The sequence below is a fragment of the Phocoena phocoena genome, chromosome 1, assembly GCF_963924675.1.
Source record: "Phocoena phocoena chromosome 1, mPhoPho1.1, whole genome shotgun sequence".
NCBI classification, from domain to species: Eukaryota; Metazoa; Chordata; class Mammalia; order Artiodactyla; family Phocoenidae; genus Phocoena; species Phocoena phocoena.
This window is the reverse complement of record NC_089219.1, coordinates 108,743,102-108,767,145: the sequence shown is the minus strand read 5'-3', so window position 1 is coordinate 108,767,145 and position 24,044 is coordinate 108,743,102. Positions and strand designations below refer to the sequence as shown.

General features: G+C 37.6%; 1 protein-coding gene across 10 annotated transcripts in view; it reads right to left on the bottom strand.

Moving 5' to 3' along the window:
* RPRD2 (regulation of nuclear pre-mRNA domain containing 2) overlaps nt 1-23,859 on the bottom strand; it is a 79,890-nt gene extending 56,031 nt beyond the window's left edge. For all 10 annotated transcript variants that reach the window (XM_065877256.1, XM_065877270.1, XM_065877264.1 and 7 more), the window contains exon 1: nt 23,655-23,859. In XM_065877256.1, the coding sequence (XP_065733328.1) occupies nt 23,655-23,859 (205 nt within the window). The remainder of the gene's footprint in view (nt 1-23,654) is intronic.
* Between the last annotated feature and the right edge of the window lie 185 nt (nt 23,860-24,044).

Sequence of the window (24,044 nt, the reverse complement as noted above, 5' to 3'; positions counted from 1 at the left end):
GACATCATAAAGAGAGTACAAAGACATACCTCTAACTGGGAGAAACTCCTTGTAACTTCTTATGTGGACAAAAGAAACAAATGGGCATTTCACAGAATAGGAATCTTGAATAGCCAATCAAAAAAGAACTTCATTAATAATCAGGAAAATCCAAATTAAGATCAGGAGACAGCATTTACCTGCCCCCCAAGCCTGGCAAAAAATTAAAGAGAGCTGACAGTACCAAGATTTGGCAAAGATGTGGATAAACAGAAAGTCATCTTATTTATCGTGTTGGTGTTTTGCTTTTTTTAAAAAAAAAATCAGGTTTATTATTGAGGTTTGATTTACATACACCAAAATTCACCCTTTTTAATGTACAGGTATATAAATTTTGACAAATTTTGCGGTGTAACCCCCGCAGTTCTATTACCCCCCCCAAATCCTTCCTGCCCATTTTTAGTGAACCCCTCTCCCTACCCCCCACTCTCTAACCATATAGTTTTGTCCTTTCCAGAGAGTTACATAAATGAAATTATATAATACATAACCTTTGAGTCACTTAGCATAATACATTTGACATGTATCTATGTGTGTGTACCAGTACTTCATTTCTTTTTTTAAGTCTTTTTTTTTTTTTGGCCACACTATACAGCCTTCAGGATCTTAGTTCCCAGACCAGGGACTGAACCCGTGCCCCCTGAAGTGGAAGCGCAGAGTCCTAACTACTGGACTGCCAGGGAATTCCCTTAAATCATTTTTTTTTTAATTGTGGTAAAATATACAAAACATAACATTTCATTTCTTTTTATTGTAAGATAATATTCCATTTCAAGGATGTCCTAAAGTTTGTTTGTATCACAGTTTGTTTGTTGAAGGGTATTTGGGTTTTTTTGGTTTTGGTAATTATGAATAAAACCACTATAAACATCTCTTAATAGCATCTTTAACACAGCAAAATTTCATAATTTTGATGAAGTCCAGCTTATAAAAACAATTTTTTTAATGGATTGTGTTGTTGGTGTCATAAGAAATCTTTGCCTATCCCAAGATCAGACTTTCTCATACATAAAGGTGAAATACTGAAAGCTGCAGGATGTTCACTTTCACCCTTTCTCTACAACTAGACGTCCTAGCCAGTGCAGTAAGACAAGGGAAAGGAATATAAATTGGAAAGGAAGAAATTACAACTGTCTTTTGTTGCAGACAACATGATTTGTCTACATAGAAAAACCACAAAGCATCTACAAAATAGGTACAAGAACTAGTGAGTGAGTTTAGTAGAGTTGCAGAATACATAATAGAAAAAAAATTTTTTTAACGTAGAACCATTTATAACAGCAAGAAAGACTTAGGTAGAATCTAGCAAAATAAGGTATGTATGCTGAGAAAAAAATACAAAGCACTGATGAAAGAAATCAAAGAAGACCTAAATAAGTGGAGAGATATACCATATTTATGGGTTGGAAGACTCAATATTGTTAAGATGTCAATTCTCTCCCAAATTAATGTATAGATTCAATATAATCCTAATCAAAATCTCAGCATGATTTTTAGAAAAAACAAACTGATTCTAAAATTTAAATGGGGGACTTACCTGGTGGCACAGTGGTTATGGTTAAGAATCTGCCTGCCAAAAAAAAAAGAATCCACTTGCCAATGCAGGGGACACGGGTTCAAGCCCTGGTCTGGGAAGATTCCACATGCCGCGGAGCAACTAAGTCTGTGTGCCACAACTACTGAGTCTGTGCTCTAGAACCCGCGAGCCACAACTACTGAAGCCTGCGTGCCTAGAGCCCGTGCTCTGCAACAAGAGCAGCCCCCGCTCGCCGCAACTAGAGATAGCCCGTATGCAGCAACGAAGACCCAACAGGGCCAAAAATAAATAAATTAATTAATTAAAAAAATAAATAAAATAAAATTTGAATGGAAAGACAAAAGACCTAGAATAGCTAAAGTAATTTTGAAAATCTTGTTGGAGGATTCACATTACCTGATTTCAGAACGAGATATAGTAATCAAGGCAGTGAGGCATTAGCAAAAGGACAGACACAGATGAATGGGACAAAACAGAGTTCAGAAATAGACTCATATGGTTAATTGATTTTTGACAAAGGTGCATAGGCAATTTAATGAAGAAATAAAGAAAGGACAGTCTTTTCAGCAAATGGTACTGGAACAGTTGGACATCCATGAAAAAAAAACAAAGAACAACCTTGACCCACACCTCATACCATTTGCAAAAATTAACTCGAAATGCATTATAGACCTAACTGTAAAATCTAACTACAAAACTTTTAGAAGTTCAATGTCTGCAGGATCTGTACTGTTGCTCCTTTTTCATTCCTGCTATTAGTAATTAGCATCTTCTTTTTTTTTCCCTTTGTCTGGCTAAAGATTTGTCGGTTTTATTGATCATTTTAAAGTACTTTTAATGGGATTTTAAATGAGAAACAAAATGACAACACATACTTGTTAAGTCAAACAGTTGCATCCCTTCAATCTGGCAATTCCTCTCTTGCATATGTGCCCAAAAGTATCCATAGCAGTATTATTCATCACAGACAAATAACTATAATACAGATTGAATCCTGAATAGTTACAACCTTGAATGTAAATCAGAGATTATTTTTTAATTTGATGAGATCTGATGCAGCCTTGCAAAGACATCCACTTGGATATGAAAAACAGCCTTGTTTAAAATTTTGAAGACAAAAAATTATTTCAAACTAATACTCAGCCACAAAACACATGTTAATAAAAGCAAACACACATACATGATCGTATGGCTGCTAAACCAGCTGGGTTCTAGGCCTTTTTCAGGTTTTCTACTGCTTAAGCCAATAAGCGTTCTATATATTAAGAATATATATATTCTATATATTAAGCCAATATTTTTATGGACATTTTCTCCATTTCCTTTAGGCTTTGAAAATTATTAATGTAAAGCTGAAGATGTATTTATAATTTTAAAAAATCTATGTCTATAGTTAGTTCCCTTTTAAGAACACACTGGGTAAACAAAATGTGATATACGTATATATAAATCTCACACACATAATGGAATATTATTCAGCCTTAAAAAGGACAGAAACTCTGACACATGCCATAATATGGATGAACCTTGAAGAGACGTTATGCTAAGATAATATGGATGAACCTTGAAGAGACGTTATGCTAAGTAAAATAAGCCAGTCACAAAAAGACAAATACTGTATGATTCCACTTATATGAGGTACCTAGAGTAGTCAAAGTCATAGAAAGAGGAAGTAGAATGGTGGTTGCTAGGGGCTATGGGATGGGAGGAATGGGTAGTTACTTTTTAATGAGTACAGAGTTTCAGTTTGGGAAGGTGAAAAAAAGTTCTGGAGATGGATGTTGGTGATGGTTGCACAACAATGTTAACGTACATAAGAAGAAAATAAGAAACTGTTAATAATGGAACTTGGCATATAGAGGAAAGTGATGGGTAAATTACTTTTCATTTTGTAACACATGTATAGTTTGAATTTTACAATGTACTTTAATAATCATAAAAAGTTTGTTAAGGGCTTCCCTGGTGGCGCAGTGGTTGAGAGTCCGCCTGCCGATATAGGGGACACGGGTTCGTGCCCCGGTCCGGGAAGATCCCACATGCAGCGGAGCGGCTAGGCCCGTGAGCCATGGCCGCTGAGCCTGCGTGTCCGGAGCCTGTGCTCCGCAACGGGAGAGGCCACAACAGTAAGAGGCCCGCGTACCGCAAAAAAAAAGAAAAAAAAAAAAAAAGTTTGTTAAAAAACAAACTAGTTAATGGCTCCCTAGTTCTGTATACTGAAGTGACTTTCATTTGAAAATAACCCTCCCTTAATTACATAATCCATCATAGCTACCTTCTCAGTTCTTACCTTCCCTCCTCCTTCAAATATTTGGAACACTGTCTACTACAATGGCCACATGTCTCTCCATGTCCTCACCTAGGACAAGCTATTTATTAATTTTAAAAAAGTATATATATATATGTCATTTAACATTAAACATACAAAAAGTATGCAATTTATTAGATGCCATTCTTCTATAAAGAGTTTTTCTTTCTTGCCCCCCCCCCTTGTTCTCTTTCTCTTTTCTTTTAATGAATGTAACTATAGACACAGGGAGCTTTTTCTTCATTCATTACTGTCATTCTTTTTGATGTACAAACTGTCCCACAGTTAGCTAGTAAAATCCCTTTCAAGCCAGCTCTTACATCCTTTTCATATGATCTCACTCATCTTTGAGCTCTCCTGAGACCTTCTTGCCCTCCGGCCAAAGATGTTCATTCCATGAGCCTGATGTTTTCTTCATAGGAAGATTTTACAAACTACTAACTCAGTCTGGTTAATACTTACAGAGCTATTCAAATTTCCTAATTCTTCTTGGATTATTAATTTTTAAAGGAATTTGTCCATTTCATCTGAGTTTTCAAATTTATTGGCATTAAGTTGTTTGTATGATTTTTAAATTTCTACTTTATCTGTAGTCATGCCCCCTCTCCATTCCTAATATTGTTTATTTATGCTTCCTCTTTTTTTCTTCCTTGATCAGTCCTGACAAAGGTTTATCTTTTACTTTTTCGGTTTATCTTTTACTTTTTTTTAGTATTATTATTTTTAAAATTTATTTATTTTATTTTTGGCTGCATTGGGTCTTTGTTGCGGTGCACGGGCTTCTCATTGCAGTGGCTTCTCTTGTTGCGGAGCACAGGCTCTAGGTGCACGGGCTCAGTAGTTGTGGCCTGCGGGCCCTAGAGCGCCGGCTCAGTAGCTGTGGCACATGGACTTAGTTGCTCTGCAGCATGTGGGATCTTCCTGGACCAGGTCTCGAACCCATGTCCCCTGCATTGGCAGACGGATTCTTAACCACTGTGCCACCAGGGAAGCCCCTACTGGGCTTTTTGAAGAAGCAAGTTTTGTCTTTGCTGACCTTCTCTATTTTATCTTTCTTTTGTACTTATTCTTTGCTCTTATTTTTAATCTCCTTCCTTCTACTCTCCTTGGGCCTATTCTGTTGTTCTTTCCCTGTTTTTTTTGTTGTTTTTTTTTTAAACAAAAGATGCTTAGCTTATTAAGTTTCAGCCTCTTGCATTTAAGGTTACAAATTTCCCTTAGGTACAGCTTTACTGCATCCCAGCCCAGACTTCTTAACTCAAGACCCATATACCTACTTGTCTAACATGACATCTCCACTGAAGTATCTAGAAGATATCTCAAACTCAACATGTTAAAAACTAAACTCTTGATCTCTCCCAAATCTTGTCTACTCAAAGCCTTCATCACGTAGTTAATGACAACTCCATCCTCTATCACTCAGGACACAAATCTTGGAATTATCTTTAATTCCTCCTTTTTCTCATACTGTCAGCAATTTGTTCTATCTTCAAAACATATCCAGAAATCATTTACTTCTTATGACCTTTATCCCTGTCACTGCAATCTAAGCCATCATCATCTCTCACCTAGACTATTACATTACTCTTATAATAGGTCTCTCTGCTTCTGTCCATTCCTCCTTATAGTCTATTCTTGCCATGGCAGTGGAGAATTCTTTTAAAAGGTAAGTCAGAGCATGTTATTCTCTGCTCAAAACTCTCCAATGGTTACTACTTCTGCTCTAAGTAAAAGCCAAAGACTTTGCCCTACGTGATCTGCCATCTCCTTTATCTCTTTGACCTCATCTACTTTCACTCCATTCTAGCCATAGTGTTCTGGAACACTATTCTTTGAACATACCAGATATACTCATAATTTAGCATCTTAATTCTAACTGTTCCCTTTACCTAGAATCCTCTTCCTCCAGATATGCACCCGGCTAACTCAGTGTCCTCAGGTCTTTACTTAATTCTCACTCTCTCAATGAAGCCTATTTTAAGTGCTTCCTTTAATACTGCAACCTGTCCCCCAATCTCCACTGTTAATTCCAATGCCCTTTACCCTGCTCTTTTTACTTTTTTCCCATAAGATTTTTTCATTTTCTACCATAATAGGTAATTTACTTTTTCATTATATTTATTGATCCACAAGGTCAGAAATCTTGATCACTGATGGATCCCAAATAAACAAATGGTAAGCACTCAATAAAATGAGTTATTAGTTTCGATGTAGTGTTCTTATTACTATTCAGTGCTATGTATTTTTAAATTTCTACTATGATTTATTCTCTGATCCATGAGTTATCTGGAAATGCACATTTTAATTTCCAAGCAAAGGGGAAATTTTTGTTTTGGTTATTAACTTCTAAGTTAAAAGTACTATATGGCTAAAGAACATGAATCTGCATGATACAAAGGATCTAAAATTATACTAATCTTGCATTAGGGGCCAGTACACATCACTAATTGGTTTAAATATTCCTTGTTTGCTCAAAAAAGAATGCACATTTTCTAATTTTAGAGCACAGAGCACTGACTCTCCATACGTGAGTCAGTTAAATCAGATATGGTAGTATAGTATAAATTATATTTTTACATATTTTGTATCTGCTTAAACTACCAATAATTAACAGCTACATTTTAACTCTCTCACTAGGATAACAAAGCTGGTAAATTTTCCTTTCAGTTCAGGCATACTTCAGAGATATCGCAGGTTTGGTTCCAGACCACCACAATAAAGTTACAAATATAGAAATAAAGTGAGTCACATGAATTTTCTGGTTTCCCAGTGCATATAAAAGTTATGTTTACACTATACTGTAGTCTATTAAGTATGCAATAGCATTATGTCTAAACAAAAACAATGTACACACCTTAATTTTAAAATGCTGTTGGGGGACTTCCCTGGTGGTCCAGTGGTTAAGAATCTGCCTTCTGGGACTTCCCTGGTGGTGCGGTGGTTAAGAATCTGCCTGCCAATGCAAGGGACACAGGTTCGATCCCTGGTCCGGGAAGATCCCACATGCTGCAGAGCAACAAAGCCTGTGCGCCACAGCTACTGAGCCTGTGTGCTGCAACGACTGAAGCCCGCGTACTCTAGGGCCCGCGTGCCGCAACTACTGAGCCTGCATGCCACAACTACTGAAGCCCGTGCACCTAAAGCCCGCACTTCACAACAAGAGAAGCCACCGCAATGAGAAGCCCACGCACCGCAACGAAGAGCAGCCCCTTTTATTAATTTAAACATTTTATACATGATTATTTTATATTTTGTATCTTATCATTAATAGTTTAAGTCTTTAGGGGTTTGTTTCTATCAAATCTCACTCAAAGTGACTTATTTCCTTGTGTTTGGTAATTCTCTGTTGAATTTTATCTGTGGGAATTCAAAGAGCCTAACCAGAAAAAGCTTTCTCTCAAAGTGTACTTGCAAGTGCTATGGCAGAATCAGGGTAGTACTGACCTTGGTCCAATTTATCATCTTTCTCAGAGGGTTCTTCCATTTTGCTGTGGGCCAAAGGCTTAGTTTCCCATTAGTGCTAACATGGGCATTTGCCTTTGAGAGCAACCTTGCCTCTTCTGTTTGCTCACAGCTCACTGTTCCTGCTTCAGCTGACTCTTCACTTTTGTGAGAACAGACCCTTAGAGAGCGCCCTAACTTTTTTAGCATACTCAGTAATGCATTAAAAATTAAGCTTGTGACCTTCCATGCACAAAGATACTGCCCCCTCAAGGAGGTGGAACATCAATTCTGCACTCCTTAAGTGTGTACTGTGCACAGTGACTTCCTTCCAAAGTGTATAGTTTGATAAGGGGGTGGGAGGAGATTTTACAGTGAAGAAACCTGATAAATACTGCCTCAGCCAGGTGATCAAGGTTAGCATCATCAGTGATAAGTCATGTTGACAGGATACTCTTGACGCGATGTGATGCAAATGGCACTTTTCCTGTGTTCTTTCCAAGAACCTATAGCCCCAATTAATCATGAAAAAATATATATATCAGACAAACGCATATTTTTGTTTATTCATTTGGGCCGCACCTAGCGGCTTGAGGGATCTTAGTTCCCCAACCAGGAATCAAACTCAGGCCCTCTTGCAGTGGAAGCGCAGAGTCCTAACCACTAGACCACCAGAGAATTCCCCAGACAAATCCATATAGAGGGACATTCTACAAAATACCTGATCAATACTCCTCAAAACTGTTTACAGTCTAAAGGAGCCTGAAGTGACATGATGACTAAATGTAATGTGGAATTTTGCATGGGATTTTGGGATAGAAAAAGACATTTGGCAAAAACTAAGGAAATCCACAAATAAAGTATGGACTCTAGTTAATAATGACCTATCAGTATTGGTTCATTAGCTGTAACAAATGTACCATATACCAATGTAAGATGTTAACAACAGGGGAAACTGGGTGCAGGGTATTCTAGAACCCTCTATACCATCTTTGCAACTTCTCTGTAAACCTAAAGCTATTCTAGAATAAAGTTTATTTTTAAAAGTTATGTTTGTTACAATTTCTGCAGGATTTAGTTATTTTTTAGGGCAAAAAAAATGTAGTCTCTCTGCAAAATATCTAGTTTGTCATATCATCAGAAACAGAAATTGTCCTATTCACCCTTCTCCCCAGTACAATCATGCCTTTTCCCAGAACCATGTTCCTTGGAAACTCCACTGGCAAACTTTCTCTTCCCTTAATTTCTGAGAAATTACTTTGCTCTGATCTTCTCCTCTACCTAGGACACCTTTTCTTCTGAAACTCTGGTGTTTCCCAAGTTCTTTCACTGGCCCTTTTCTCTTCTCACTTAAAATACTGTGTCCCTTGAAGTGCTCATTCATTAACTACTACCAATATGATTACAATTCCCAAGTCTCCATCTCTAGTCCAAAGCTCCCTCCCAAATACAATATAGTGGTTATGAACATATTTAAGTTAGTCAGAACTAGTTTCAAACCCAGCCCCTATTTCCAACTGCATGACATTTTCTCATCTATACAATGAGATGCTTTTCTCATCTATACAATGAAATAATAGTACCCACTTATTCAAAGGTTTTTCTCAAGATTACAAGACAAAATACACAGAAAACTCCTAGAATTGCATCAAGTATATAACTGTCAATAAATATTAGCCAATATTAGGATTATAAGCACTATCAAAATGGTTAATTATCTATTAAACAACTTGTCTCAGATGCCCTCCAGACACTCCAACTCCATGTGTGCAAGCCTGCTTTTATCATCTATTTCCTCCCAAACTTCCTGTCACCCAAGACAGAATCCACAGGTCCATCTTCCAAGCTTTCCTCTAACTTCATCCCGTACATCCAACTGGTCAGCAAGTTCTGCCGAATTCTACTTTCTAAATACCTCTTAGATCTTTTCTGTCCTCTCCACTACCAGTTATATTCTTTCAAATCTTTGTCATTTGGTTAGATTATTATAGTGGCTCCTGAACATTTCCCCCAAACATATTATCATTTATTTTTGGAACCTGTAATATCAGTTTCAGGTATTGCTATTTTAAAGACCAAAATACAATACTTTTGTTGGCATAATACAAAAGAAGTTCATTCGTTGTCCTTAGTTGTCTTTATCTCTTTCCTACCTACTCACCCACCCCCATTCCTCTCACTTTCACCACGAACTCCTTACCCTACTTCCTGTGCAGTTGAGGAAACTCCCCTGACTCACCCCCCTCTACCTTTGTCATGGCCCACTTATAGGGAGAGTCTGACCCTGAGGGAAAGAACCTTCCATAACAAAGAATCTCTCCTAGGGAAAAGAAAGGATTTAAACTCCATCAGAGAAACGTTTCCCAAGTTGGCCAAGAAAGAAGTCAAAACTTCAGCAATTTTGAACTACTGAACATAGACAGGTGGTTCCGAAAGCACTGGTCAGGGGAGTTAAATATGGCAAGAAGATACTAAAGTCCAACCCAACCAGCTACATCACACAAAGCAATTATAAACGTACCTCAGACAAAAAGACCAAAGTCAAAGGAAGCAGCAAAACCAGGAGGAGCTGATGATTTACAACAATAACCTATGCTTAATAGTTATGTTTTTATAAATTTACATTTTTACTTGATGTTTTAAAATATGAAATACATTAAAAATCTGGGCTCACAGACTTAACTTCAATTTTTGAATTCTAAAAGCTTTGAATAAATCCGAAAATATACTACTACCAATATTACAAAAAAGTAATTTTGGTCCAGTGTTACAATCACTATCTATTGTAGCTTTTGTGCCTATACATACATAGTTACTTTGTTTTCAACATACCTTCCCCTCCCCACCGTGTCTTAAAAATCATGGTTTTTACTGCTTCTTTGCTTCTCTTTGTCTTTTCCATCCTCACTTGTCTATGTGTACTTCTGATTGTTCACTCTCTGCTTCTGATTCTTTCACACCTTTGTTTGTATTTGAGATACCTTCTTTCACCTGCTTCACATCTTTTTTGAACAACTGTTTCCTCCATGAAGCCTTTCTTACTACACACAAATATAAATTGGTTCTCTCTGCTCTTTAATTGGGGGTTTCCTAGAAAAACATCCATAACAAAGCTTCCCAATGTGCGTTCCATAGAACAGTAATCACATGAGATGGCTAGAAATGAAAGGAACTCCATGGTCAAATAAGTTTGGAAAATACTGAACAGACCATCCCCCACTCCTTCTGGAAATTCATGAAGCATTTTATTAAAGGTGCTAAAGTCTAGCAGCATGAAACAGGTTTAACTCTAACTTCGTAGTACCTAAGCTTTGACAGTGACAACCTAAACATCACCACTTTCTAGAAAATGCTGTTGTACAAAGTCAAATTCATATTTTTTGTTTATTGCTATATTTTCTCTGTATCTTATCCACATTTATCAGTTTATACATATGTACTGTACATGGCAATCTGAGGATAAGAATCAATAGGAGAATAGAGATGAATTCTTATCCTAGTTTATACTAAACACAGTATATATGTGTAAGGATGACCTATAAATGGATTTCAAAAGCTGTTCACTTTTCTATTACCAGGTTTTTTTTTTTTTTTTTTTTTTGCGATACGCGGGCCTCTCACTGTTGTGGCCTCTCCCGTTGTGGAGCACAGGCTCCGGACGTGCAGGCTCAGCGGCCATGGCTCACGGGCCCAGCCGCTCTGCGGCATGTGGGATCTTCCCAGACCGGGACACAAACCCGCGTCCCCTGCATCGGCAGGCAGACTCTCAACCACTGCGCCACCAGGGAAGCCCTATTACCAGGTTTTTAAAGACTTTTAAAACAAAGTAAAATTGATCTTCCAAAATGTGTCTTGAAATGAAATTTTCTTTTAAAAAAATCTTGAATTTCAAATTTTAAATGAAAATATGATTAATATTTGGTCTGTATTATTCCAACTTAAATTTTTATAAACCCCTTGTTTTTGATAGGTTATTTTTAAAAATCCAGCAGCACTAAAGATATTGCTGCCCCTGTGAAATCCCTTCTTTGAGATGCATTTTCATATTAGCACAACAGCTATAAAAATATATGAAAGATTCTTAAATTCTATGAACTTCTAGAACTGCAAGATGTTTTTATCCAAATAGGTACTTGAAATACTCAAAACAGATAAATAGTTTCCAAATTAGTGTGTTTTCCAGGCATTCTCTAGAATTAATAAAAAGGCCTAAAAAATCTGTGTTCATTCTTTTGGATTATTAACCTTAAAATTTCACCTAGGGTATGCAGGATTAACTGGAAGAATTTAAAGCTTAAGCACACAGGCCTGCATGAAACATAGTGTAACAAAAATACATACCATAATTGCATTTAAAAACAACAATAGTTACCATTTGCTGAACTTTCTTTATACATATATGTATATTTTTTTTTTTTACTGAAGTGTAGTTGATTTACAATGTTGTGTTAATTTCTGTTGTACAGTGCTGAGCTTTCTAAATGTCAGGTAGTTTGCAAAGCACTTTATATGAATTATCTGTTTTTTTTTTTTTTTGCAGTACGCGGGCCTCTCACTGCTGTGGCCTCTCCCGTTGCGGAGCACAGGCTCTGACGCGCAGGCTCAGCGGCCATGGCTCACGGGCCCAGCCGCTCCACGGCATGCGGCATCTTCCCGGACCGGGGCACGAACCCGTGTCCCCTATATCGGCAGGCGGACTCTCAACCACTGCGCCACCAGGGAAGCCCTGAATTATCTTTTTTAATACCACCAACAATCACATACGGTGTGTTGTATTATTATTATCCCTATTTAAAGGCTTTAAGAGGTTAAGTAACAATTATAATGCCTATTGGAGTCGAAAACCCATGTACTTTGCCAATTAACCACTATACAATATTGTATATCCCCCTACATATGTAAATCTATGTAAACAAAACTATGTAAAACCTCTATAGCAACAATTCTCGAAGTGTGCTCTGTGGTCAGATATAAGAAAGTCATTAATTAAGCACTTTCTATGTTCTACACCATCTTCAAGGTGATGAGGATGTAGTGGTGGGCAAAACAAAGTCCCTGCTGTCATGGGCTTACATTCTAGTTGGGGGTGAGAGGGGACGTGCATCTTAGTAAATAAACAAATAAATAAGGTAACATCTTATAATGGGAAAAGGTATATAAAGAAAATAAAATAGGGTGATGCAGTAAGAGAATGATAGATAGGAGCAAAGTGGGGTAGGGTAGGCTCTTTGGCTAGGACGATAGGGATCAACCTCTAAGGAGATGAGCTAAGACCTGAAAGACAAGGACATTAAGGCAAATTTTTCATATAAAGTGGTAATTTATAAAATGATAGTGATAATATAAATGGTAGTGTATTTTACATCCTTATTTGGCAAAATAAAAAGTTATCAAACTTATGATCTCACAAATTAAAAAACAGTAATTAAATGGTTATAAAATAACATCTGGTAACCCCTGGGCAATACACAGTATTAAGATGAGAGACAATGGATGTGTACGTTGCAGAAACTTAATAAAGGTCATTCTATAACATATCAATAAATCAGTGAATTCTCAAACCTTTTGGTTTCAGGATACCTTTACCCTCCTAAAAATTACTGAAGACCCCAAAGAGCTTTTGCTTATGTGGGTTAGTTACATCTATGCTCTTTACTGTATTATAAATTAAAACTAAGAATTTTAAAATATCTACTAATTCATTAAAAATAATAAAACCATTCAGTTAATAAGTTATACATATTTTATTAAAAATAACTATATTTGCAAGAGAAAAAAATTTAGTGAGGAGAGTAGCACTGTTTTACATTCTTGAAAATCTAATGTTTTGGCTCAACAGAAGACAGCTAAGTTCTCATATCTGCTTCTATATTCAATTTATTGCTATATACGAATTAATGAATTTTTTTCACCTCTGCAGCTTAGTGAAATCATCAAAATAGACAGGCACAGAACTCACAGAAACAGAGAGTAGAATGGTGGTTGCCAGGAGCCAGGGAGTGGGGGAATGGGAAGACGTTGGTCAAAGGGTACAAACTTGCAGTTATAAGATAAATAAGTTCTGGGGATCTAACATACAACATGGTGACTATAGTTAACAGTATGGCATTATATACTTGAAAGTTACTAAGTGCATCTTGCGGTAATAATTCTGCAATTTATACATGTATCTAATCATCACAACTTACACAATGTTACATGTCAATAATATATTAAAAAGCTGGGAAAAAACAGGCACAAGGGCTGTTTGGGAACCATTATACTATATATACCACACTATGGAACACTACAAAATACCAATAGACTTTGAAAGAAGTGGAACGCAGTCTAGCACAAAGGTAGAGAGTAGGCGCTGGAGTCAAGACTGCTTAGATTTTAATTCTGGCTCTACTGCTTACTAGCTATGAAACTTTAACAATTAATTTTACCTCACTGAGCCTTCAAGTGCTTCAGTTATATCATCTATAACGTTTTCTTTATTATTTTCCCTTCACCAGCGTAATTTTACATATATATCACTAATAGCCTTACTAAGTAATAAAAATTACATAATATCAATACCTCATGAATTGCTATATTAAATGAGATCACACGATAAGAACTCAGGAAATGTTAACTATTTATTACTAAATCTATTAGTGATAATGTTTGTGAAGTTAACTGTATTAATGATTGGAAACTTAATAAAGAACATTGTTAAATAATAACAAAGTAATTGTAAGCAACTCAGGCTTTGAATCCACCGTATTTCTTGTATTTCTCCCACTCACTCTCACCTTCTGCCTTCAGAGAACAAAACCAAGGGGGGAAAAAAAATTAAGCTTATGCTTAGCCACCCTGAAACCAGGCAGTTTCCCTTTCCTATACTATAAAAATGGTCTGACAATTTCCTCAAAATAATCAATTGACTTCCCTAAGCCTCGGTTTATAAGAATTTTAAGTGGGGATAACTCCTACCTTCCAGAGCTTATGTTAGGATGATAGGAATATATATATATATATGTATGTATGTATATGTTTGATATCTAGTAAGAGTGCTCAGTGAATGATACCTTCACTCCAACCAAAAAGTGATAACTCTTCGAAACTGGTACAGCATGTAAAAACTCATACTATCATTCCCAGAACAAGTTATTTTTGTTCAATTCTTATCTTAGTCATGAAACGTTAAGTTCCTTATAATTCCATCTCTTTCAGCGAGCAACCTAACATAAAGTTTTACATAGAGTAAGCACCCAATATTCCTAAATTAATTTTCTGAATTCTGTATCTTTGGACATAGGAATACACTATAAAAGAAATGTTAAGAAATAACTCAAGTAATGTTAAGAAATAACTCAAGTAATGTTAAGAAATAACTCAAGTAATACTGACCGCCTCTTGGACAGAGATCATCATTTTAAAATAATGCGTCATGCTACCATTTTAAAACTATAATGACAGTAAAGGGAACACAAAAACAGCACAGGATCCATTCGGGTCTTTTTTAATTGAAAATGGTTAAGTTATAATGCCTAACATTAAAAAATCTTTTCCCTTCTAACAGTGAAACTTTCACTAAAGGAAATAATCAATCTCCTTTCTCCCCCCAGCCACCTCTGGTGGGTACCAAAGAACCATAGGGTGAAAGTAAGTGAAACTAATCACTAGCAAGTGAAGTGAAGGAAGAGACGAGAGAAAGATAAAAGGCTGCAACCAAAATTTAAACCCAGCGTATTAAACATTTTATTTCTTTCATCAAACAGCCTCTATTTCAATGTTTCTAAGAGAACAAGAAAAACAATGAGTTTCTTTTTTTAAACTATCTTTATCTTAGCCAGAAAGACTTTAATGTTCTAAAGCACAAATGGAATTGTTGCCTTGTTCCAGAAGGAGTAACTAGGTTCTACTACTTCTCCACAAGATGTGCATCTCTCCAGTGTTCTATAACTAAAATCTGTGGATGCAGTGGAATCAAAAGCACTACAAAGCACCAACTCCTTTTTGTTTCCTTGACAAACAGATGAGAAACTCAGTCAAGGTGGTTTGTGCAACAGTGTTAAGTTCTTGAGTAACTTTTTTTTACTAGGGTCTCTGAGCTCCTTCTACACATTAAAAAACCTCATGTAGTCTTAGTTCTCAGATGAAATTTTAAAACAACTAACCCAAAATATTTTAAGGTACTGCTGTAGAACACTAAACACTTGGGAAAAGTGGAAAAAAAAAGATTAAAAGAAAAGATCATAACTTGGGCTTCCCTGGTGGCGCAGTGGTTGAGAATCCGCCTGCCAATGCAGGGGACACGGGTTCAAGCCCTGGTCCAGAAGGATCCCACATGCTGCTGAGCAACTGGGTCTGTGCACCACAACTACTGAGCCTGCGCTCTGGAGCCCGCGAGCCACAACTGCTGAGGCCCGTGTGCCTGGAGCCTGTGCTCCGCAACAAGAGAAGCCACTGCAATGAGAAGCCGGCGCACAGCAAGGAGTGGCCCCAGCTCGTCGCAGCTGAAGGGGGCCCACGTGCAGCAACAGAGACCCAACGCAGCCAAAAAATTAATTAATTAAAAAAAAAGAGCCTCACAGCCCCTTCAGCCCCCTCCTTATCTTCCCACCAGCCAGCTTCACACTTGCAAACTGGTTTCCATCACCTGCCTGGTGGACAGAGGCTATTGCCAGTTGTACATTGAATCCGGAGACCAGGGTGTTAGGAATCTTGGAATTGTGGCTTTATCTGTCCATGACTGATGCCAGAGGGGTTAAAAAAATTAATTAATTAAAAAATAAAAATTTTTAAAAAGATCATAACTGAATGACAAAAGCTTAGGAGAAAAGGGAGTTTGGATGCATCTATTATTTATGAGTTTATGAAAGGCAGGAAGCTAAATCACTAAGAATAAAATCAGAAGTCTCCACTCTCTAAGAAATTACACACAAACATACACTCACCCCTTCTCTACCAATAGGACTGTAATTTTGGGGTGGCCTGTTTAAGGAAATGTTAATATTAGTAATTTTACATTGGAAATGGAAATTTCCAATGGAATTTTCAAGATATTTCCACACCACAAAATCACTTGAAGTTTGTCAATACTGTTTCACACTTTGATTTATGGGAATGTTTATTTGCTATATAATTTAACATTTAGCTTACTATGGGATGTACAGCAAAAGTATGTTTTACATATTGCTTTAAATCCACCTAAGGCCATGTATATAAACAACCCTTCTGCATTTGAGAGACAAAGCAGCTAAATGAAGAATATAACTGCCTGTAAAGTCTCATAATACACATAAAAAGGCTCATTTAGTATACACCATTACAATAATCACACGTAATAATCACGGTAGCTCATGTTTTGAAATACTGTCAGAAAACATGGAAATTATCTACATCTCTATGAACCTAGGGCAATGGATGGAAGAAAAGGTGACCTAGGCATCCAAAGGGCAGAGAGAAGATTGTGCAATAACTTTACAACTGGGAATTATAACAGACCTAATGCCTAACTAATCCAGAAGTGCCATTAAACCTAACCCAAGAGTAGAAATATGCAAGAGATCAAAATAGATTTATTACTTCTTTGGGGAGCTGAAAGTTTACCTTGAACCTCAGAAAGAACCACACACAATAACACATTAGACCAAGTAAGCAGAAAGAGGTATCTGAAATACCAGAATGCCCCAGAGCCTTCTCTCTGGACATCTTCTCTATCTATACTTATTACTCTGTCTTACTACACTTACTTCTCTATCTACACTTACTTCCTAGTACATCTCTTCCAGGCTGATGACTCTAAAGACAATTTACATACTAAGCAGATACCCTGTGGTGACTGTCGCACAACTCTGTGAATATACTAAAACAAATGAATTGTACACTTGAAATGAGTGAAGTTTGTCGATAAATGTCAACTCTTTCTAGTCACTCAGCCAAAAAAACCCCAGAGTCATTCTTGAAAACTCTCCTCTCTTACCCCACATTTAATTCATCTAGAAAGCCGTTTGGATCTACCTTCAGAACAGGTGTAGAATTAAATTACTTCTTATAAAGCTTGTCCAAACCACCAGTATTTTATCCCAGGATTACTTCAATAGCCACCTACTGGCATCCCTATTTCTGCAGCAACTAGAATGATCTTTTAAAAACAGAAATCTGTTCACATCACTCCTCTGCCTCATCTCATTCAAAACAAAAGCCCAAGAATGCCTATAAAATTCTTTGTGATCTGCCCCTCCTGCCATATCACCCACCATAATCTGAGTTCATCTGCTAATCCTTACTTTCACTACTTCTTTCCAGCCACAAAAGCTTTCTTCAACTCACCAGGCACACTCTAACCTCAAGACCTTTGTATTTTTCTGTTCTCTTTGTCTTGGAACATTCTTCTCTCACAGTCTCCTATCTATATTGCCTATACCTCACCTTCCTGCTCAAAAGTCACATTCTCAGTGAGGCCTTCCCTTAGCACCTAATTTAAAACTGCAAACTCTTATAACACTCTGTATTCCCCTTCCCTGATTTATATTTCTCTTTAGCACTCCTAATATTTTTTACCTTCTAATATATTTAATATTTTGTTTGTTTGTTGCTTGTCTCCTCTTCTAACAGTATAGGCTCTGAGAGGACAAAAATTTTTCTCCATTTTATTCACCTGCTTATGTCCCCAGTGCCTGGCACAGTAGGTATTCAATAAATATTTGTTAAAAGAACTGAATGTAAACTAGGGATTTGTAAGCAAAATTCATCTTGGAACTTAAAGTAAGAATTTGTACCTAGTCCACCTATATTTGTATACATGTGATATGTGATTAAAAAGCTATGGCAGTACTGTTATACTCTATGTGTAGCCAACTATCTGCTACAAAGGATGAATTACAAGGAAAGTAAACGGTTAAAGGAATAGCTACATTTCAGATACCAGAGCTGCAAAAAATAGTTCCAGACCCTCAGATTTGTGCAATATCAAATACAAGATTATAGACTTCACTCTCCACTGACCAATGGAGGTACCAGTGTGGTACCCCAAACTTTTTGCCACCAAAAAAAATCCTTCTATTATTTAATCTAAAACCTAACATTTAGAGATTTTTATCAAGTAAACAACTTTAGTAACTAACACGTTCAACTTGTTTTCCCTTTTTTAAAATTATAAATGACTATCAGAACTTCAAATCTATACAAGATAATCAGTTTTCCCACAGAAAGCAAAAATAAAAACAAAAATACCCACAAAGCTTCAAAATGTAGATATTCTAGTTAATCTGCATGGCCTAATATTGTAGAAAATATTTTATGAATAGGAAAGGCTGTGTAGTACAGTGGCTAAGAGTGTATGCTCTAAATCAAGAATGCCTGGGTTGAATCCTGGATCCACCACTTATTAGCTCTCTAACCATGGGCAAGTTACTCAACCTCTCAGTGCCTCTGTTTTCCCATCTGTAAAGTGGGGATTATAACAATACCTACTTCAAAGAATTATGAAGATTGAATGAATTAATAAGTGTAAAATGCTTGGAACAGTGCCTGGCACATAATAAGCACTTGATAAAAGTTAGCTAGAAAATTATTACCAGCTTCATGGTCCATTCAAGGATCTGAGAAACCACTGCCATACATCAAAAATAGTAAATTGCACTTTTCTAATTCTCTGCAACAAATTAATCCTGTATTAAGAGGTTTTTTTTGGACAGTCCATATTTATATAACAGTTTCTCTTGTGGAGAAAATACCAGATTGTACTGAGATTTGCTTCAAATGAGGAGGAGGAGAAGGGAAAGTAAAGGCGACAGAAGAAAAAAGATCGGCCATTAAAATAACTACTGGGACTTCCCTGGTGGCGCAGTGGTTAAGAATCCACCTGCCAATGCAGGGGACACGGCTTCGAGCCCTGTTCTGGGAAGGTCCCACATGCTGTGGAGCAACTAAGCACATGGGCCACAACTACTGAGCCTGCGCTCTGCAGCCCACGAGCCACAATTGAAGCCCGCGCGCCTAGAGCCTGTGCTCGGCAACAAGAGAAGCCACCGCAACGAGAAGCCAGCGCACCACAACAAGAAGCCGGCGCACCGCAACGAAGAGTAGACCCCCGCTCGCCGCAACTAGACAAAGCCCGCGCACGGCAATTAAGACCCAACGCAGCCAAAAATAAATTAATTGATTAATTAAAAAAAAAGATAACTACTTTTGAAGTGGGGTGATCAGTGTTGGCAGGAGTGTTATTACTTTTCTAATCTTGTACATACTTAAAGTTCGTACCAAAAACAGCTGAAGGGAAATCTTAACAGCTTTTCTGCTCTACAAATGATTCTACTTTCCTATAACCCCCTTTTCTTCAAAAACTCATTTCAATTCTCATACACCTTCTAAAACAGACCAACCCATTCAATGGTTAGAAGCAAAACAATTTGGAGATATCATGAACACAGTATTTTCCATTTTGTCCTACTAGTTCTTCAGACAACTTGCTAATTCACTACAGAAAGGTTGGTCCAAATCATCTCCCTCTGACTGGGAATGTAATTTCCAGCACTGTTCCCAAAACAAAGTAATTATTTCGAATAGTTAGGACCTTAAGACTATCTACATCATCGTTGTCACCATAATAAATAATGTGAACATATATGTATATGCTAGGACCTATACCAAAATACACGCATTATCTTCTTAAATCTAGACAACAAGCCTATGAGAGATAATTATCTCTACTCACAGATCAGAAATTGAGACTCACAATTTAAGTACTGTGCCCAGGTATTAACTGATGGAATTAAGATTTGAACCTGGGTCTAATTCTAAAGTCTGTGTTTTTCTACTTTTCCATACTTATTTCCATGTTACATTAAAAATGGGACAGATGAACAAAATACAGAAATGACAGTCTAGTCAAATTGCACATCAAGCCCATATAAGCGCCATATTTTGAAACTGCCAACAACCATACCTATCATTTCTTTTACTAAATTATAAATGCTGCCTTCTGATAAACAGAAATTAAAACAATTCAAGTTCTTGATTAACTATTTCACAAAATTATATTGGCAAATATTTACTGATTACTTATTGTGTGCCAAACACTGTTCTAGTTGCTTGGGGATGTAGTAGCAAAGAAGACACAGCCCTGTCATCTGGTGGAAGAAAATAAACAGTAAGCATATAAACAAATAAATAAGGTAATTTCATATACTGAAAATAAAGTGATGTGTTATAATGCAACTGAAGGAACCATTTGAAATAAGATCATTAGGGAAGGCCTTTCTGAGGAGGTAATATTTGAGCTTGGATCTAAATGATGGGAAGATAGGATTAGAAGAAGCCTGAGAGGTAGTAGGCAGGGCAGGTGGTGTAGGACCTTGTAGACCTTTTACTTGTAGTAAAAAGAAGTTTAACCCTTTAAGCCTGTTGCAATGGGATATCACTGAAGGATTTTAAAGCACAGAAATGACATCTGTTTATGCTACAGAAAGATCACTTTTGAAAAATGATAGTAATGGAAGCTTCAGTCAAACAAATTAAAACAAGTCTGAATAAAATCAGTAGAACCCAGGGCTTCCCTGGTGGCACAGTGGTTCAGAGTCCGCCTGCCGATGCAGGGTACATGGGTTCGTGCCCCGGTCCTGGAAGATCCCACATGCCGCGGAGTGGCTAGGCCCGTGAGCCATGGCCGCTGAGCCTGCGCATCCGGAGCCTGTGCTCCGCAACGGGAGAGGCCACAACAGTGAGAGGCCCGTGTACCACAAAAAAAAAAAAAAAAAAAAAAATCAGTATAACCCACCATGGAGTGTGCTTGAGGAAGACTACCTGCCTTCTCTAAGTTATTTCCTTTATTGTTTTTCTAATTTTTATTTATTTATTTTTTGGCCATACTGCGCAGCTTGCAGGCTCTCAGTTCCCCGATCAGGGATTGAACCTGGGCCATGGCAGTGAAAGCCCAGAATCCTAACCACTAGGCCACCAGGGAACTCCCTAAAGTATTTCCTTTAAAGTGAACAAAAGTCTCTTATTACACATTATGAAATAAAGGATAAAAATGAAAATATCTCAGGAAGAGTTAACATAGTCACTTAAACTCCCACTGAGGTCTAAATATAAGTTACTAAATAATGGATGCCGAAGAAAAAAAGGAGAAGCAAAAGTGGCATCAGGAAAATGGACAGAAAGGCTGGGAATGCCAAAGACACCTATTTCACAAATTTGCCTAAAGCTGACTTAAAAACCAAACTCGAACTAAAATAATTCTAACAACAATCTCCTGAATATTTCTCTCAAAAGGCTTTATTTACAATAAGATAAACGATGTTCACTCAACGTAAACATAAAACAACTACAAATTACCCTTAACCATTTTAGAAAGTTAAGTTGCATTCCACCAGACAAAAAAAAAATCAGGTTTATAGAAAGCCAAAAGCATTGAACTATACAAACTGTATATAATACACTTCAAATGAAGTACTGTCTTCCTAGAGCAATCATTTTTTTCACTCTTAAAATATCAACAAGGGAAATAAGCTCAGGCACAATATCAAAAGTAGAGGCAGAAAATTTCTGGCTCCAGTGTATCTCGTTATCGCTGACTGTAAAAAATATATTGTAATTGCATTTGTAATCCCACAGGCAGGGATGGCGACCAACTTATTCTTGCAAATGATGTAACCATACAGTTAAAGCACCAGAGCCCAAAGGTAGAAAAAGTAAAAATGTTTTAAAACAGGAAGAAAAATATGTTTAAGGAGAATACGTCCTCAGGCTTGAGCACTGCTTGCTACCACTGGTATACCAAAAACATTAAAGAATAATCATGAAAACATTACTTTACAAAGTTAAATGTGGCCATTGTCATCTGATATGGTGGAGTCAAATCCCAACTCCACCATTTTACTGTATAAACTTAAGCAGCTTACTTAACATTTCTGAGGCTTAGTTTCCATATCTGTAAATCAATTATTAAAAAATCTACTTCTTAGGGTTAGTTTAAGGTATAATGAGATACTAGATATATTGTAAATGACAAAGGGCTGGGTACATAGTAGATACTTACTATGTGAGTCTTTGATAATGACTGGTACTTGATATTGTATGTTCTAATTTTACCTCTTGGAAAGAAAGTAACTTTGATCTGCTATTGGTAAATATAGGTAATCCTGCCTTGGTTATACAACTCTTTCTGCATATGTTATTCAAAGAGCCACAAAACATCTCTCCCAACAATAACTTTATACACAAATAATTTGAAGTTTGGGGTCTATGATTTTGTAAATTTTATCCATCTGTTCCCTAAAAGTAAACACAAATTCAAACACTATAGGGGCAATAGCAAAAGTGGAATAAGAAGAATAAGTGAATGATGGGTCTCACTGGTGACGTGCCATAGACAGGAAGCAGACCTAAAATTCAAATAGATATACATGGATTTAGGGTCAACCCTCTCTTCTCAGCAGGAAGCAACAAATGACTTCTCCACACTTTGTCCTAAAAGATCTGAAATTTTCTGCAAACAATCCATGCTTCCTGACAGTCTAACAGACCTCTTTTCTGCAGTAACGCAGTAAAGTGAAAAAAACTCCACGATGTAGACAAAAAAGCAATTAACTGGGGTAAAAAAGTAGTACCTATTCAAAAAGCACACTTCCTGATTCTTTGTTTTGATTACCTATGAAACCAATTCCTATTCTTTAAAAAGGTATCTGAACTGGTTGAAAAGTAGCCGGATATGTTTTCCATTTTATGGTGTTAGTGGCGATACTGACTACGGTTGTTTCCGGTCAGTATCAAGAAGCCTGTATTTTACTGCAGCAAACATAGCTACAAAAACCTCTCAGGTGGTCGCCTCAGCTCTATGTGGAGCTCACGTTACCTCTTCATCTAGGTAAGGCCCTTCTTATTACACATCACACGTTTTAGGTCAGTGGAAAATAGAATGGTCCCACATATTCCAGCGAAGTAGATGCATTTACTACTGCTTAAACCATAGCGTGTCTATCACCAGGAGAACAAGAAATCATTAACACGTCAGGGCCTATAAGAAATAAACGGACGCAACAATTTCTGTGAAGGTTCAGTAAAAACAACATCACCTTACAAAGCTCTGAAACAACATGTAAATCTCAACAGATTTGGGCCCAACGTCCCAAGGTCACACCAAGTCAGTCGCTATAAAATCCAAGAAATGATGAGCCTCCTGCATTCAGGACAATCCTGGCTAGGAATAGGGTCTGAGTTTGGGTACACTCTGGTCGAAGCTTTAATATGAACAACCCCAACCGAATGCAGCGGCTCCACAGGGAAACCCTAAGCGTTTCGGGTAGTATTTCCTTCCATCCCCAGTCTTCCCTTCCCTAGTCACCCCCCAACACTCACATCTCCGGAGCCACTTCATCCAATGGTAGACGATAGTAGTGTGGTGTTTCTTGTTCTCTATACACCAAGACGACAAGCCTTGAATAGATTCCATGGTGTTAGTTACCGACTGGAATTTTCGATCCAACGAGGACTCCAGAGCCCCTGCCGAAGAGGCCGACGAGGAGGAGGCCTTACTGCCGCCTCCGCCGCCGCCGGCCGCCATCTTCCCGGTTTGCACAAGCGCTGCTGCTCCTCTGGCGGCCGCGGCGGCGGCGGCGGCGGCGGCGGGAGCGGGCAAAACAATCACTGCGAGTGCGTGAAAGCCGCAGGTGGGGAGGGGGGCCAGGGGGTGGGGATGGTGCACGCGCTAGGCTCTTCTGGAGGTAGGACGGGAGGACCAGCTGCTGG